General features: G+C 36.2%; 1 protein-coding gene across 1 annotated transcript in view; it reads left to right on the forward strand.

Annotated features, from left to right (window-relative positions):
* Positions 1-4,259: 4,259 nt before the first annotated feature.
* COL24A1 (collagen type XXIV alpha 1 chain) overlaps positions 4,260-19,565 on the forward strand; it is a 124,295-nt gene continuing 108,989 nt past the window's right edge. The window contains exon 1 of the mRNA XM_039246918.1: positions 4,260-4,285. Within this exon, the coding sequence (XP_039102849.1) occupies positions 4,274-4,285 (12 nt within the window). The 5' untranslated portion in view covers positions 4,260-4,273. The remainder of the gene's footprint in view (positions 4,286-19,565) is intronic.

The raw sequence follows: 19,565 nt of genomic DNA on the forward strand, positions 1-19,565 counted from the left end.
TATATTTGCTTCTTTAAAAATGCTGTTTTGGGGTCACGTATTTGCCAGGAATATTCAGTAAAAATATCATTGTCATATCCATTAAATAAGATAACTTTTGAAAACCCTTAGCATGATATCTAATATTAAGTCTTTGATAAATGTTTATTGAAGGGATGAATGAATTAGGGAATGAAAGATAGTATCCTTTCTTTCTTTTTCTTTTGAATGCAGACATAGCCTACTACTACTCACATAAGCACACACACATACACATACACACACACACAAAAATAAATCAACTATAAAATTATAATTTTGTTTATACAAAAGTAAAGTCATACATTGTTAAATGAATTATGTATTCTATTACATATGATACACTATAAATTGCATATTTAGATGCATAAATTAATTGAAATATAGAGTAACTATGATTCTCAGACCTTAAATTTTATTTTAATGTAGGGACCACGAGGATTGCCAGGTGAAGCTGGACCTCCTGGAGAAATGGGTGCTGAGGTAATTTGTGCCTCTTTCTTTTTATTTCATCCATACTCAGTACATTTTATAAGACTCTTCAAGGTGAAGTTGCTATATTAGTTATATATATAAAGAATAATTCTGTAGTGTTGTGTTGCATATTCAGAAAACAAAGCCTAAAATTCCATTAACAATAGGGATGACTGTTGTGTGAACCTAATTTTATACACATAAAGTTCCCTCTTTTTTTAAGTTTTTATGTAAATTCCAGTTAACCTACAGTGTAATATTAGTTCCAGCGTACAGTAGCGTGATTCAACACAGATCATAACAGGTGTACTCCTTAATCCCCATCACCTATTTAACCCATATCCCCACCTACCTCAGAACTACTGAAGAATCACTGGAAGATAGAAAGGAAACAGGAAGCTTTTGGTCAAGATAGGTTTGTGAGGTAATGCTTTAAACTATCTCTCTACTCCAAAAACATGGGAATTAAAGAATACGTATATATGTGTTTATAATTATTCATATACACATGTAAAAGAGAGAGAAGAGAAGAAGAAGGTGGAATGAGGAAGGGGAGAGGGGAGAGTATCTATAATATGCTCAAAACGAGATAAATATCCCGGAAGCATCTTTGAAACAAGAAACAATACAACAGCAGTTGTAGGAGCTCCAGGCCTAGAGGTAGCCAGAGGCTGCAGGAAGTTTGTTTTCAAGGTAAAAGGAGCCACATGCTTCCCACTGGATTCACCCATGAAAGGAAGGTAGAAAAGATACCATATACACCTTTCATAAATCATAAATTCATCTTTCATGAATCAATTCATATCATCTTTGTGTGGTATAGTTTATAAAATGAATAAAGAAAACTGAAATTTTCAAAGGAAGTGTGCTCCAAAGGGCTCAAAAGAAACGGATGGTAAGCGTAAAAAGTGAAAAAAAAAAAAAAACCAGAATATTATGTAAGAATATGAGATTAGAAAATTAGAAGAGGAAATGGGACGTGATTTCTCTTTGACCAAGGATTAAAAGATGAGAGGAAGAATTTGAAGAAACTGGTCTTAAAACGCCTAACTTAGATGATGTTGTTTTAGCACTTGAACTGTTAGAAGGTCCCAGAATTATCTGGTCTAATGCGATGACATTTATAAAGTGGCAACAAAACTACTTGAACATAGATATGTGAACATAGATATCTCACCCTTGGGTTAAAAACTACTACAGTCTTCTTATAAAGTTGTTAATGCCCTTGCAATTGGTGAAGGAATGTATACAATGTGTCAAATCTTCTCTTCTAGGGCCCTTCAGGTATTGAAGGAGAATCAGGTCTGCAAGGTGAACCAGGTGCAAAGGTAACCTTCCTAAATAGTGAAAGGAATGGTCTCTAAACTTTCACCACTGAATCCCCTATGTTTGCCACATTTTGGCAAATACCTATCATTCTGAAAGCAAGTGAAGGATAGCAGATAAAAATAGGAAGTGTTGTCAAATAAGTCAGAAAAAATATCTATCTGTCTGTCTCTGTGTGTGTGTGTGTGTGAGAGAGAGAGAGACAGACAGACAGACAGACAGACAGAGTGAGAGAAAGAGAGAAGAAATACAAATGATAAATTAATGGGGCAAAATATTATCAATAAATTAATATGGGAAAAAGAAACAAAATGGGAAGTGTTTTGAAACTCCTATCCTTATGATCTGCCTTCCATAATTATTAGATATGTTGTTTTAGTAGTTGTTTAATCTTTCCCTTTGTTTCTTCAGGGAAATGTTGGACCTACAGGCAATGCTGGAGTTGCTGGAGAACCAGGGTTACGGGTAAATGCTAGGAACCATTTTAATGGACTGGCCTATATAATTCAGAGACTCAAAACCTAACATATATAAAGCCTTAAAAATGCATATTAAACCTTTCTGGTGCCTAAAAGAAAACATTTGTCCTAATTTCATATTTCCGAAGCTGCACACATTGTCCTGTACACATTGTATTAGTAGTATTTGGAGTCCTAACCTCATACATCCTTTTGCTCAGTATTGGGTATAGTCTGCAGAATGCTTCACACGCATGCAGAGTCCCTGTGATTGTCACTAATGTTAGCATTAAGAAGAAATTCACAGAGGAACCTGGGTGGCTCAGTCGGTTGAATATCCAACTCTTGATCTCAGCTCAGATCATAATCTCATGGTTTATGGGATCCAGCCCCTCATTGTGCTCTGTACTGAGCATGAAACCTGCTTGGAATTCTTTCTCTCCCTCTCTCTCTGCCTCCCTAAATAAATAAATAAATAAATAAATAAATAAATAAATAAACATTTTTAAAATACACTTAAAGAAAAGAAGAAATTCACGTAATAGCAATCAACTCTCAGGATATTTCCTGACATAACAAGGCAAGCAAATGATCACAGTCTAATTTACATTTTAAAAACAGTCTAGAGTCACACAAAGTTTACCAAGATTCAAGGAAAAAATTGTAAATAAGTGTAATTAGATAACTAACAAAAGTTATTCTAATATAGACAGCCTTTAAGCTGTGGTAAGTCTTTCCCAAGATAATTTAAAGAGACACTTGCATACTAAAAGACAAAGTAGGGTGATATATTTTACATCCAGTTTCTTTTTCATTTTCATTCTATGTGCAGAGGGATGGGTAATGTAAGTGTGAGTGGTGACAGCAATGGGGCAACTGTGAAGATACACTAATTAAGCTATTTTTCAAATATTTCAGGTAATAAGAGAGCCCGTATTACTTTAATAGCTCCATAGAGTATGGCTATACATTCTGTTAAATTCTATAATTAAGAAGACAGCTTCTTGGGGTGCCTGGGTGGCTTAGTCGGTTAAGCGTCCGACTTTCGCTTAGGTCATGATCTCGTGGTTTGTGTGTTCGAGCCCCACGTCAGGCTCTGTGCTGACTGCCAGCTCAGAGCCTGGAGCCTGTTTCAGAGTCTGCCTCCCTCTCTCTCTGACCCTCCCCTGCTCATGCTGTCTCTCTCTCCTAGAAATAAAAAAAAAAAAAAAGAAGAAGACAGCTTCTTGACGTACCAGGGCCACTGTTGTTGCCGCTCCTCTGTAAAAGAGAAAATCCAGACCATAAAATTCTTGTACACTGATTTTAACTAAATTAAGTCATATTAATCCATTGAGTTCAGGACAGCAAGGTACTACAATTTTAAGAAATGTAGTATTTACAGCCTTTGAACTTATAACTGTATAAACTTTCAGAGATACAAAATGAATATATATTTTCTCTTAATTATCTAAAAGTTAATATTCTGGAACCATCTTATATTTGAATTTCTAATACTGACTCTTTAAATCATCTTCAGAGCTATTCCAAGCAAATTATATCAAGTTTATTACATTGACAAATATTCCTTATAAATAAAGTAGAAGTAGTAATAAATATACAAAAACCTGCTACTTTCTATAGATATCAGGAAAAAAATAAGCTAAAGTGAATGATTTAGCTAAACAATAAATCTTACTGTTTTTGGTACAAAATAGGGTGAACCAGGAGCACCTGGAGAAGAAGGCCTCCAGGGAAAAGATGGATTAAAGGTAAATTATACTTTCTCATTATGTATAAGTAAATTTTTATGAAATCATTAAAATATGACATAATTAATGTTCCAAACAAAATTCTGCTTATTGTGTGCTATAATTATTTTATTACTCTCACCTTTCTTAAAAATTTTTACTGGGTTACAGGGGAGCCCAGGAGGAAGGGGTCTTCCTGGAGAGGATGGAGAAAAAGGAGAGACAGGCTTACTGGGGGCTCCAGGACCCTTGGGTGGACCAGGTCTGATGGGTCCTCCGGTGAGTAGTGCTGGCTTCATTTTTGAGTACCCAGTGAACTCAGTCCCCTACATGTACACACACACACAGACACAAACACACCTACATTCTGATCCCCTTAAATGTCCATTGGGTCATTGAAAGTGTGGAACTGTGGCTGGAGAGAAGGCCATACCAGGGGCTGATTATCAGCCTACTTAACATCCAAGGAAGAAAGACACTTTTTCCATGTGTCACACAAGTCCTTGAAGTTTTTTTCTGCCACTTTGAGATATAATAGACAAATAACATTGTGTAAAACAGTGTGATGATTTGATATACATATATATGTATATATACATACACATATACTATGTATCATATATATGTATCATATATATACATATGATTATGAAATAGAATTAGTTAATACATCCACCATTTCAGTGACCTTTTTGTGTGTCTGATAAAATTTTTTTGAGGTGTTCACTGGGTGTTATATGGAAACCAACTTGACTATAAACTCTTAGTAAAAAATAAAAATATAAATAAATAAATACATACATAAATAAATAAATAAAATAAAAAATAAATGGTGAAAAAAATTTTTAAGGTTTTCTCTTCTAGAAATTTTCAAATATATAATACAGTATTGTCAAGTACAGCTGCCACATCAGATCTCTATGAGTTATTTACTTTATAACTGGAAGTTTGTACCCATTGACCATTTCCCCATCTGTCCATTACTGGCAACAACCATCAATCTACTCTGTTTCAATGATTTCAGGATTTTTTTTAGGTAATACACATGTGTAAAATCATACAGTATTTTTTTTTCCTTGAGCTTAGTTCACATAACAATGCATTCCAGGTCCACTCATGTTGTTGCAAATGTCAGAATTCCCTTCTTTTTGTGACTGAACAGTATTTCATTGTATATATAAACCATATATATAGATATATACATACCTATATATATATACATGCATACATATATGGTCTATGGCATACTATATATATATATTTATATATATATTTATATATATATTAATATATATTAAATACATATATATATATTTAAAGTTATAAACGTATCCAAGTTGATTTCCCCCAGTTTTATTGTGAAATAATTGACATACATCACAGGATAGCATTAAAGTATACACTATGGTGGTTTGATTTATACACATTTTGAAATGATCACTACAATAGGTTTAGTAAAGATAAATTTTAAATACACTTAGAGTGCTAGTCTGTGGTGAAGAAAGGGGAATGAAAGTAGGGATTTGAGGTAAAGGAGAAAAAATAAAATTAAAAAAGAGAATAGCCTATAGTGACTGATAATAAAAGTGTGCCAAAATCTGTGGAGTATGAACAGTTCAACTTCTGATTTTGTGACCTCGAAATAGGATACATAAAAGTTATTAAAAATGTTAATTACTGGTAGGAGGCATGTATTTTAAGATAATTTGCAGCTGAAATCTNTTTATATATATATTTATATATATATTTATATATATATTTATATATATTTATATATATATTTATATATATTTATATATATTTATATATATTTATATATATATTTATATATATTTATATATATATTTATATATATTTATATATATATTTATATATATATATACATACACCACTTTTTTCAAATGTAAGTTGACCATTTATGCATGAATTTACTTCTGGGCTCTCAATTCATTTTCATTAGTCTATATGTCTGTTTTAATGGCAGTACCATACTGTTTTGATTAGTACAGTTTTGTTTTAGTACTATAGTTTGAAATTAATAGATGTAATACCTCCATGTTTATTTTTCTTTCTCAGTATTGTTTTGGTTATTTGGGGTATTTTGTGGTTCCGGGCAAATTTTAGGATTTTTTCTTTCCTGTAAAACATACAACTGTTATCTTGAAAGGAATTACATTGAATCTGTAGATGGTTTGGGGTAATATGGACATTTTAGCAATATTAACTCTTCCTGCCTATGAACAGGATGTATCTCTCCCTTTATGTGTGTTAAGTTTCTTTTATCAGTGTCTTATACTTTTCACTATATAGATATTTCACTTCCTTGGTTATATCTATTCCTAAGTATTCTATTTGTTTTGTTGCTCTTATAAATAGGAATGTTTTATTTCTTTTATGTATATATATTGTTAGTGTATAGAAACATAACAGTTTTGTAGGTGATTTTGTATAGTGCTGTTTTACTAGTCATTTATTAATTTTTACAGTTCTTTTTGGAATTTTTAAGGTTTTCTATATATGAAGATAATGTATATCTTCAGGAACGGTTTTACTCCTTTTATTTTATTTTTTTTTAATGTTTTATTTATTTCTAGGAGGGAGAGAGAGAGACAGCGTGAGCAGGGGAAGGTCAGAGAGAGAGGGAGTCACAGACTGAAACAGGCTCCAGGCTCTGAGCTGACAGTCAGCACAGAGCCCGACATGGGGCTCGAACCCACGAACCGTGAGATCATGACCTAAGCGAAAGTCGGACGCTTAACCGACTAAGCCATCCAGGCGCCCCTGGATGCCTTTTATTTCTTTTTCTTGCCTAATGGCTCTGGGTAGGATTCCCACTACTATTCTGAATAGAAATGATGAGAGTGGGCACCTTGGTCTCTTGTTGCTGATCTTAGAGGAAAAGTTTTCAACCTTTTACTGGTAAATATGATATTAACAGTAGGTTTATCATATATGGCATTTTTATTATGTTGAGATTTGTTCCCTCTATCCCTGCATTGTTGAAAGTTTTTATCATAAAAGGTTATTGAATTTTCTCAAATACTCTTTCTGCATCTATTGAGTTAATCATATGGTGTTCTTTAATTCAATGAATGGGGTTTATCACATTGATTGATTTTCAGCCAAACAATCTTTGCATCCCTGGAATAAATCCCACTGGATCATGATGTATGATCCTTTTAATGTGCTAATTTAATTTGTTACCATTTTGCTGAGAATTTTTACATCTATTTTCATTAGGGTTATTGGCCTACAGTTTTATTTTCTTATAATATCCTTATCTGGCTTTTATATCAGGGTAATACAGACATGAGTTTGGGTGTATTTTCTCCTCTTCAAAATTATGGAAGAATTTGAGAAATATTATCATTAATTTTCCTTTAAACATTTGGTGGAGTTCATCTGTGAAAGCTGTTTTTCTTTGTTGAGAGGTTTTTCATTACTGTTTCAATCTCCTTATTTATCATTGGTCTATACAGATTTTCTCTTTCTTCATGATTCAGTATTGCTAAGTCCTATGTTTCTAGGAATTAATCCATTTCTTCTAAGTTGTCCAATTTGTTGACAAATAATTGTACCTGAGTAGTCTCTTATGATCTTTTATTTTTCTGTAGTCTCATTTATAATGTCTTCTCTTTCATTTCTAACTGTGTTTGAGGCCTTTCTGTCTTGGTGAGTCTAGCTAAAAGATTGTCAATTTTATCATTTTAAGAAACCAACTACAGTAAAACCCTGGTTTTCAAGCATAATTTGTTCCAGAAACATGCTCTTAATCCAAAGCACATGTATATCAAAGCAAATTTCCCCATAATAAATAATGGGAACTCAGATGATTTGTTTCACAACCCAAAACTATTCATATAAAAATAATTACAGTACTGTAATATAATACATACATACAAAATAATAAAGAAAATACAAAATATTAAGAAAAATGAGCAAATTAGCCTGCACTTACCTTTGAAAACCTTCATGGCTGGTGTGAGGGACACAAGAGAGAGGAGGGTTATTGTGTAGGATGACTTTCACTATCACTAACAAAATCACTGCTGTCTATTGGTTCAGTGGAATCTTTTTCTTTCCATAAATCTTTAACAAGGAACCTATCCAACGACCTAGAATGAAGTGAAGCATTCCTAAGCTTACCCTTGTGTGGAATAGCAAAGGACTGTCAAAAGGTGCTTTGAAGGGATGAAAAATATACTAGTGACATTTGTGGGCACCTTCCAACATTCTGAAAAAATCCCTGATTTCTGCCAAACACGACATGGCCTGTGACTGAGCATCTGAGCATGGGAGATGATCACACACAGTCCCTCAGTGAGAGAGAGAAAGAACCATTGGCTCAGTTTCTATCATGTGACGTTCAATGTCACATGCTACTAGTATTATAAAGGATTGCTCACTTAACAAATTAAAACTTACTAGACATCTTGCTCATTTTGTGGAACAATCACAGAACAAGTTACAATATATGAAGCAATCCAAGGTTTTATAGTATTAGTTTTGTTAATCTTTTCTATACATTTTCTGCTTTCTATTTCACTTTTTGCTCTAATCTTCATCATTTCTTCTGCTAACTTTGGCTTTAGTTTGCTCTTGTTTTCTACTTCTTTGAGGTGTAAAGTTATTTGAGATCTTTCTCCTTTTAGGATGTATGCTCTTATCTCACTTGAACTTTATGTTCAAGTGAGGCCAGTGACTTGGCACCCTACTTGGGAAGGGATGCTGGTAGGGTGAGATCTTAGGCTGTATTGCCTGGCAAAGCAATACCTCTGATTGGACTCTGTATTTGATCAAGGTCTCATCTTGTTCATCCTAACTAGATAGTACTACTGGCTGAACTCCATGTTCATGAGACAACAAGCATGGCTTCACAGTTGGACAGACCCCGCAGGCTGTGCCCCAATTTTGTGCAGAGTGACAGGCTGTGCTTCATGATTACCTAAGCCACTGGCTGTGCTTCTGTGTTGCATAAGGTCACTTTCCAGGCTTTCTGGTCAAGTGGGGCCTCCAGCTGTATCTCGGTGTTGGTTGAGCTGGAAATTATATGCTTCATGGGTGACATTACCATTGAGCTCTTTTGTTGGGTGGGGCTGAAGTCTATGTTTTGTAATTGTGCAGGGCTACTTTCAGGGCTTTTTGCCTATGCAAGGTTGCAGGCTGTATTTAGTAACTGGACAGGGCCATAAGCTAGATTTTCCTACTGGGCAGAGCTGTTGGCTGGACTTCACAACTGGGCTGTACTTTTAACTGAGTTCCAAGATTTTTCGGGGTCACTGTTCAGATTCTCTGGTCACACAAATTTTGGCAGGGCTACTGGTTTGGCTACTTGTCTGAGTAGGGCTATAGTACGGACTCCACAATCACCCAAATTCTATGGCCAGGCAATACTGGTTGAGTGGGATGGGGGTTCATGTGTAGCTGTTGGGCAAAGTAGCAGGTTTGCCTCCCTGACTACTCAGGGACATATAATGGCTCCACAGTAGGTATGACCCATTGGCTGGGGACCTAAACAATGCATAACACTTCAACCAAGATCCCTGACCAGATAGAGCCACCAACTCAGCTCTGCACATGTGCAGAATCACCAACTGGGATCTCTGCTCAGGTGCTACTGCAATCAAGAATGCATTCCACCAAGATCTGGTGCAGGATGCTGTAATCCCTGCCTCTCTTCTCTGACTCTATCTGATCCTTAGTGTCAAGCCTCCAGTACCCCTCCCCCCACCCCACCACCACAGTGATCCTTATTGGGCTACCTTAGAAACATTCCAAAACACTAGGGGAGCTGAATGCATTTTGTATTTTGTTTTCCTCACTGGAGAAACTATAAGCCAAGGGAGCCATTTTATGCAGTACTCTGCTGGCCTGGGGAAAGGACAATGCAAGCAAAGTGAAATCTTTACTCTTACTTTTCTTCTTGGTCCTTCTGTATCTCTGTGATCTAGGGGAGTGCCTCAACCTCACCCTCAGGTTCTGGGATTTTCACATTGGTGGTCTTTTATATGGATGCTGGCTACTTTGTCTTCTTCTGAGGATGGCTGAGTTCAGGAATGACTTATGCGACTATCCTGATGATGTCACCTCAGCTATGGAAATTCTGTCATAAAACATTTGAAGGGGAATATGTTGTGTTATCTCAAACTTACTTTGATTGACTATTTCTGATTTTTATTCATAAAGCTGACATTATTCCTGTAGAATAAGACCGTAACTCTAGAATGCCATAAGAAGTCCTTTGCAGGCATAATTTAAGTTATTAAGATCTGATCTCAAACTGTAGTATTACTTCAACTGATATTCTAAATATTATATTGGACAGATTCTCTCATCACAGAGCCAATAGAAGATGTAAATACATGATGAGAACAGCTTTTCTCTTCCTTAAAATTTTAATTTATGATATTTGTTACATTCATCTAGATAGACCCTCTCTGGACAGTTTGCCTTTTTGCTTTACTGTCCCTTCTTCCTTATCTCACATGTTTATTTTTAAAATTTTTTTTTCTTAAATAGTTTATTGTCAAGTTGGTTTCCATATAACACCCAGTGCTCATCCCAACAATTGCTCTCCTCCATGCCCATCACCCCATTCCCCTCTCTCCCACCCCCATCAGCCCTCAGTTCTCAGCATTCAAGAGTCTCTCATGGCTGCCTGCCTTCCTCTCCCCAACTATTTTTCCCCTTCTTCTCCACCATGGTCCTCCATTAAGTTCCTCCTAATCCAACTATACTTTCAAACATATGGCATCTGTCCTTCTTTGCCTGACTTACTTCGCTCAGCATAACACCCTCAAAATCCATCCATGTTGCTACACATGGCCAGATTTCATTCTTTCTCATTGCCATGTAGTATCCCATTGTATAGATAAACCACATCTTCTTGATCCATTCATCAGTTGATGGACGCTTAGGCTTTTTCCATGTTTTGGCTACTGTTGAGAGTGCTGCTATGAACAATGGGGTACATGTACCCCTATGCATCAGCACTTCTGTATCCATTGGGTAAATTCCTGGCAGTGCTACTGCTAGGTCATAGGGGAGTTCTATTGTTAAGTTTTTGAGGAACCTCCACACTGTTTTCCAGAGGGGCTGCACCAGCTTACATTCCCACCAACAGTGTAGGAGGGTGCCCGTTTCTCCAAATCCTTACCAGCATCTAAAGTCTCCTGATTTGTTCATTTTAGCCACTCTGACCAGTGTGAGGTGGTATCTCAGTGTGGTTTTGATTTCTATTTCCCTGATGAGGAGGGACGCTGAGCATCGTTTCATGTGTCTGTTGGCCATCTGGATATCCTCTTTGGAGAAGTGTCTGTTCATATCTTCTGCCCATTTCTTCACTGGATTATTTATTTTTTGAATGTGGAGTTTGATGAGTTCCTTTAGATATTGGATACTAGCCCTTTATTTGATATGTCATTTGCAACTATCTTTTCCCATTCCATCAGTTGCCTATTAGTTTTAAGGATTGTTTCCTTTGCCATGCAGAAGCTTTTTATCTTGATGAGGTCCCAATAGTTCATTTTTGCTCTTGATTCCCTTGCCTTTAGGGATGTGTCAAGTAAGAAATTGCTGCAGTTGAGGTCAAAGAGGTTGTTTCCTGCTTTCTCCTCTAGGGTTTTGATGGTTTCCTGTCTCACATTCAGGTCCTTTATCCATTTTGAGTTTATTTTTGTGTATGGTCCAGTTCTCCCAGCACCATCTGTTAAAGACGCTGTCTTTTTTCCATTGGCTACTCTTTCCCGCTTTGTCAAAGATGAGTTGGCCATACATTTGTGGGTCCAATTCTGAGTTCTCTATTCTATTCCATTAGCCTATGCATCTGTTTTTGTGCAATACCACACTGTCTTGATGATTACAGCTTTGTAGTGGAGGCTAAAGTCTGGGATTGTGATGCCTCCTGTTTTGGTTTTGTTCTTCAATATTACTTTGGCTATTCGGGGCCTTTTGTGGTTCCATACAAATTTTAGGATATTTTTTCTAGTTTTGAGAAGAGTATTGGTGCAATTTTGATTGGGATTGCATTGAATGTGTAGATTGCTTTGGGTAGTAATGACATTTTAACAATATTCATTCTTCCGATCCATGAGCATGGAATGTTTTTCCATTTCTTTGTGTCTTCTTCAATTTCCTTCATAAGTTTTCTATATTTTCATCATACAGTTCTCTTGTATCCTTGGTTAGGTTTATTCCTAGGTACTTTATGGTTTTTTGTGCAATTGTGAATGGGATCAGTTTCTTGATTTCTCCATCTGTTGTTTCATTATTGGTGTATAAAAATACAACCGATTTCTGCATGTTGACTTTGTACCCTGAAACTGCTGAATTCATGGATCAATTCTAGTAGGCTTCTGGTGGAGTCTGTCGGGTTTTCTATGCAGAGTATCATGTCACCTGTGAAAAGTGAAAGTTTGACTTCTTGTTTGCCAATTCTCATGCCTTTTATTTCCTTTTGTTGTCTGATTGCTAATGCTAGGACTTCCACCACTATGTTAAACAACAGTGGTGAGAGTGGACATCCCTGCCGTGTTGCTGATCTCAGGGAAAGCTCTCAGTTTTTCCCTGTTGAGGATGATGTTTGCTGATGGCTTCTCATAGATGGCTTTTATGATATTTAAGTAAGTTCCTTCTATCCTGACTTTCTCGAGGGTCTTTATTAAGAAGGTATGCTGTATTTTGTCAAATGCTTTTTCTGCATCTATTGACAGGATCATATGGTTTTTATCTTTTCTTTTGTTAATGTGATGCATCACATTGATTGATTTGTGAATATTGAGCCAGCCCTGTAGCCCAGGAATGAATCCCACTTGATCATGGTGGATAATTCTTCTTATGTGCTGTAGAATTCGATTTGCAAGTATCTTGATGAGGATTTTTGCATCCATATTCATCAAGGATATTGGCCTATAGTTCTCTTTTTTTGCTGGGTCTCTGTTTGACTTGAGAATCAAAGTGATGCTGGCTTAGTAGAATGAGTCTGGAAGTTTTTCTTCAATTTCTAATTTTTGGAATAGCTTGAGAAGAGTGGGTATTAACTCTGTTTTAAATGTCTGGTAGCATTCCCCAGGGAAGCCATCTGGCCCAGGGCTCTTATTTGTTGGGAGGTTTTTGATAACTGATTCAACTTCTTCACTAGTTATGGGTCTGTTCAGATTTTCTATCTCTTACCATGTGAATTTTGGTAATGAGTGTGTATTTAGGAATTTGTCCATTTCTTCTAAGTGGTCCAGTTTGTTGGCATATAATTTTTCATAGTATTCCCTGATAATTGCTTGTATTACTGAGGCATTGGTGGTAATAAGTCCATTTTTCATTCATGATTTTGTCTATTTGGGTGCTCTCTCTTTTCTTTTTGATAAGTCTGGCTAGAGGTTTGTCAATTTTGTTTATTTTTTCATAAAACCAACTCTTGGTTTCATTGATCTGTTCAACTGTGTTTTTTTATTCTATATGGTTTATTTCTGACCTGATTTTTTTATTTATCTTCTCCTATTGGGTTTGGGGTGCTCTTGTTGCTGTCCTTCTAGTTCCTTTAAGTGCTCTGTTAGATTTTGTACTTTGGTTTTTCTAATTTCTTGAAATAGGCTTGGAGTGCAATGTATTTTCCTCTTAATACTGCCTTTGCCCCATCCCAATGAGTTCAAATTATTTTCATTTTCATTTGTTTCCATATATTTTTTAATTTCTTCTCTAATTGACTGATTGGCCCATTCGTTCTTCAGTAGGGTGTTGTTTAACCTCCATGTTTTGGGGGTTTTCCAGACTTTTTCCTGTGGTTGATTTCAAGTTTCACAGCATTGTGATGTGAAAGTGTGACTGGTATGATCTTAATTATTTTATATTTATTGAGGAATGCTTTATGTCCTAGACGTGATCTATCTTGGAAAATGTTCCATGCGCACTTGAGAAGAAAGTGAATTCCATGGCCTCAGGATGTAGAGTTCCAAATATGTCTGTCAAATCCATCTGGTCCAGTGTGTCATTCAAGTCCATTGTTTCTTTAGCGACTTTCTATCTAGTTGATCTATCCATTTCTGTAAGTGGAGTATTAAAGTCCCCTGCTATTAGCACATTCTTATCCATAAGATTGTTTCTGTTTGTGATTAATTGTTTTATGTATTAAGGTGCCTCCATATTTGGTGCATAGACATTTATAATTGTTAGCTCTTCCTGCAGGATAGACCCTGTAATTATTATATAATGTCCTTCTTCATCCCTTGTCACTGCCTTTACTATAAAGTCCAATTTGTCTGATATAAGTATGGCTACTCCAGCTTTCTTTTGACTTCCAGTAGCATGATAGATATTTCTCCATCCTCTTACTTTCAATCTGAAAGTGTCCTCAGGTCTAAAATGAGTTTCTTGTAGACAGAAAATAGATGGATTTTGGTTTTTTTACCCATTCTGCTACCCTCTGTCTTTGGATTGGAGCATTTAGTCCATTTACATTCAGTGTTATTATTGAAAAATATGGGTTTAGAGTCATTGTGTTCTCTGTAGGATTTATGCTTGTGGTGGTGTCTCTGGTACCTTTTGTTTCTTCTAACATTTCCCTTAAAGCGTCCCCCTCAGGATGTCTTGTAGGGCTGCTTTAGTGGTGATGAATTCTTTCAATTTCTGTTTATTTGGAAAGGCTTTTAGCTCTCCTTCTATTCTGAATGACAGGCTTACTGGATAGAGGATTCCTGGCTGCATATTTTTTTCTGTTCATCACATTGAAGATTTCCTGCCATTCCTTTCTGGCCTGCCAAGTTTCAGTAGATAAGTCTGTCACCACTCTGATAGGTTTCCCTTTGTACCATGGGGCCCTTTTTTCCCTAACTGCTTTTAGAATTCTCTCTTTGTCCTTATATTTTGCCAGTTTCACTATGATATGTCGTGCAGAAGATCAGTTCAAGTTACATCTGAGGGGAGTTCTCTGTGCCTCTTGGATTTCAGTGTCTGTTTCCTTCCCCAGATTGGGGACGTTCTCTGCTATAATTTGTTCAAGGACTCCTTTAGCGCCTTTCCCTCTCTCTTCCTCTTCTGGAATTCCTATGATTCGGATATTGTTCTGTTTGATTGTATCATTCAGCTCTCAAACTCTCCTTTTGTGTTCCTAGATCAGTTTATCTCTCTTTTTCTCGGCTTCCTCTTTCTCTATAATTGTATCTTCTAATTCACCTATTCTCCTCTCTGCCTCTTCAATCCATGCATTGGACACCTCCATTTTATTATGCATCTCATTTATAGCATTTTTAATTCATCACAACTATTTTTAAGTTCCATAGTCTTTGTAGCAATAGTTTCTCTGATGTCTTCCATGCCTTTTTCAAGCCCAGTGATTAATTTTATGACTATTGTTCTAAATTCTTGTTCAGTTATGATGCTTATATCTTCTGTGAGCAGTTCTTTAGCTGTTATTTCTTATTGGAATTTCTCTAGAGGAGAGTTATTCCGTTTCATCATTTTGGCTACCTTTATATCTCTTGTTTGTTTTAAAAGCTTGTTATGCACTTTACACCTGCGAGTACTGCTGTATTAAAGAAGGCTCTTTGACTGTCCAGGGCCTGTCCATTCAGGAAGTGTTCTTTGAATGGTGTTTCTTGGTCTCTCTTGTTGAGACTTTGGTTATTTTATTTCCCTACTCATAGTGGTATTTGGAACTCTCCACCATGTGTACTTTGGATTGTTTCTTGAGGTAGCCCTGGAAAAGAAAACAGACAGACAAGCACACAGGGAACAAAGGCACACAAACACGCAGACAAATCCAACACACAAACCAAAAGGGAAAAAGAAAAAGAAAAAAATGAAGGGAAAAGAAAAAGAGAAAGGAGGAAAACCAAATTATAAAAATTTTAAGAAAAAGAAAAAAGAAGAAAAGAAAAAAAAAAACCCCAAAAGACAAAGGTCAGTGTAAAAGCATAAAACCAGAATTCCCAGCTACAACTGGACATGCTGATGGAAGAGCATATCCAAAGAGAGAAATGACAGGGCAGGGAGGAAGTGAAATTGGAAGAGAAATGACTAGGCAGAGAGACTAAGAGGCTTAATTCAGAGAAAGAAAGAGGAAAATATGGTAAGAAGCAATAAGAAAGAAATTAAGATAATGTTCCTTAGAGAAACTATATAGTCTGATTACTCCAGAGAGAGTGATAGAAATGTAGCGGTGGAGGTGTAGAATATACATCTAGAGAATGGATTAAATGTGACTGTTTAAGCAAACCAGTGACCAGAGTGCCCAGTCCAGCAGAGGGGAAGGGTACGAATAAGACAAGGGAAGATATATCTGAATAGAAAGGATTGATCTAGAATTAATCACGGTAGTGCATCCATGTTGGTCTTGTCCCAGGCTCCAATTTAAAAAAAAAAAAAAAAAAAGCAGCTCTCTATCAGTGATGTAGGTGGCCTCCACTGCAACCCACAGGCAGCTCCCTGAGGCTCCACCTTGGTGGTTGTGGGGAGAAAAATGGCAGCGCCCCAGTCCCCTCTCAAACCACGTGTTGCAACTCTTTTGAGTTTCTTGAGCAGTTTCAGCTGCTCTTTCTTTTCCCCTCCACTCACTGACTCACCGTGGCTCCCCGCAAAGGGGGCTCCCACCCCTCCCTTCGTATCTATGGTCCTGGCCCGTTTTTATCTTCCCCAGCTCACATTCATGCTATAAGGTTTTCTCAGCGGACTCTGTCCCCTTTTCCTCCCAAACTGCTGGATTCTGTAAGGGTTCCTATGGCTTCAAGCCTTGTCCATTTGAGAGATGGGGGCGAGTGAAATATATGGATCTCCCTACTTCTCTGCCATCTTGTCTCCTCCTCTTATCTCACATGTTTAAACATGAGTTCTTCTCCAAGATTATTCTCTCTTTACTTTTCCAAGTTCTTGCCTTTAAAGATATTCTCATATCTTAGGAGTCATTACTTACGACCCTACTAGAAAGTTATTTCTCTTTTGCCATACCCTAGGGGTTATGCAGCCTTTTAAAGATAGTTTCTGCCCCTAGAAATCTCAATTACATCTCCAAGAACTAAGAAGCTCTATCTGAAAGAATACAACAAAACCAAAAATGAAGCACGAACTGGCTACCTTTCCATTCATATCATTTACCCATAATTATAATACCTTTAGTATCAGTTAAAATAATGCTATCTCACATCTTCTCCAAAATAATAGATAACTGTACCAGTGTATTTCAAAGTGACATTTGAAGTTTGAGGATAAATCAGAAATGTCTCCTGTTTTTATCAATTGGCAAATTGAATCTTTTTCCCCCCTTGGTTTTATGTAAGTGGGAAAGTGCCCATTTCTCCTCTCAGTCCTGGAAATGATAGGTGTTTCACTCCAGCAAATATAAAGCATTGGGAAATCATCTCCCCAAATTATCTTCAAACTATTGGGCCAGACACTGAGCAATAAAATTTCACTTACATTTTCCCGCAGAATCTGTCCAGTAATCTAGTGGTGCTTTATTTTCCCCACTTTACAACTGAAAAAAAAAAAAAAAAAAAAAAAGGCTCAGAGAAAGGTAAGTATATCACAGATGGCAGAACTGGCTCTAGCTCCTTTATTCTGTGACTTCTACACCTCTAAGCCACACTACTCCATGAGGTGATCAGCCTTGGGGTTGTGTTTTGTCTTTTTGGGGCTCTTGAATTGTCATCTTTTTTAGAGGACTAATCAGGGCAGGACTCAGAGAGAACTCATGTAACCAATGGTGAAAAAGTGTGATTATCGTTCTGAGAATTCGTATCAGGATCTTTTCAATCACCTAGGCTACTTCCCCAGCAGAGTCCTAAATATTGGTGAGGAGAACACAGAACTAAGTAAAAGGTCTCACCATGCAATAGGATAACAGATAGGAACCCCAGATAGGGATGCAGCCTGACAGCTGGTGATGGGCAGAACAGAGATGAAAAAAGGGGCTCAAAACAAGACATGGAAAAATGATAAACACAGATTTCGTCTGTTTCATAATTTTTCACAAGAACAATCTTGCCTTGTACACATCTTTGGTGCCTTTTTTTAGTATCAACACATGTGTATTTCTTTTTTATTCTTTTTGTTGTTCTCCTTGGAATTTTAAATGCCTTTCAGCTCATAAACCCAATAAAAATACCATGGCACATTTTTTTCAGAAGAATTTTATGATCCAGGGAAATATTGCTTAATCAGAAAGACTGATGTTGGATTTATTTTTCACTTAAAAAAATTCTTCCTTAGGCAATGTCACAAAGATGCTACCTATTCTTAAAAAATAAACAAGAAAGACAGTGAGAAAAAAGAAATAAAATTTATTTTTCAAGGGAAGAAATGCTCTTCTTACTTTCTAGAAGATTAGAAAATGAGAACTAGGTTGAAAAATAAGGTAAAAGAAGCATCAGTAACAAATTCCCAAATCTAAAATTTAGACTACTTAATTCTAAAATGTATATTTTATGCTTGAATTCTATGCTAAAGTGTTCAGTTGCCTAAATGCATAACTCTGTATGGGAAAAAAATTTGGAAGCATTTGAGAAGAAACATCTGCCTGACTTATGGTCTGTCACCCATTTCTTTAAAAGTCTATCTCTGTACAATCTAACATCTAAACAGATGTGAAGCCATGGAAGTTAAAAGTTGAATGTGCAAAAACGAAATTGTCTTGTTTTATACTGTTAGGACAAAACTTGGCTGGATTTATTAAAGTGTTATTTTTTCCCATCTGTATGGATAGAGTGGTATGATCATTGGGAATAGGAAAATATCTCAAGAAAAGATGAAGCAAAATAAAGCTAAGGAGCTTTCTCAATAGGATCTTACAAAGCAAAGTCAGAAAGATAAAAGGACTTAGAAAAGAATGATAAGGTATACATGACTCTTATTTCTGAGTTAATTTCCTTGGAAACCCCAAAAAAATAATAAGTTTGGAAATTTGAGGTCAGTGACACTAAGGAGTAAAGGACTTATTTAAATCTTTATCTTCTGAATGATTTTTATGACTCTGGTCTTAGGCTTGTTTGTTCTGAACTGTTGTGTCATAAAGCAACCCAGAAATAGAAAGACCTCTGCACTGACCATTATGCAAGAATTGCTCTACCACTGTCCCTGCTCTACCACTAAAGAGCTGTACATTGTTGGGTGAGTCATTCTTTGGTTTCTCAGTTTACACATTACACATAATAAAAGGATTGGTGCTGTGCAGAGCCTCCCAAGATGACTATGTCAGGGAGGGATGCTGAATGGGCAAGTGTTTCTTCTATTACTACTTGAGTCAGAAAAAAAATCTTTGTATGTATATCTAACATGAAATCCTGTATAGGTTGTCTTTGGAAGAAAATGTTCCATAGCTTTAAAAAAAAAAAAAAAAAGCATTAACAGGATGTTCCAAAATTTTATTAGCCTCACAGATTGTGACTCTATAAAGTATATTTGTCCATTCATTAATTCACTGAAATTTTTGAGTACCTTCTATGAATCAAGAGCTCTGCTAAGCAATGGGAATACCAAGGGGAACAAGATTAGCAAGATTCCTGATCTCAGATTATATGATAATGTGAACACTGACAAATTCAAATGAAATTCACATAGGAAAATTCAAATAAAA

This window comes from Hyaena hyaena, unplaced genomic scaffold (genome assembly GCF_003009895.1).
Source record: "Hyaena hyaena isolate Hyena2069 unplaced genomic scaffold, ASM300989v1 scaffold_286, whole genome shotgun sequence".
Lineage (NCBI taxonomy): Eukaryota > Metazoa > Chordata > Mammalia > Carnivora > Hyaenidae > Hyaena > Hyaena hyaena.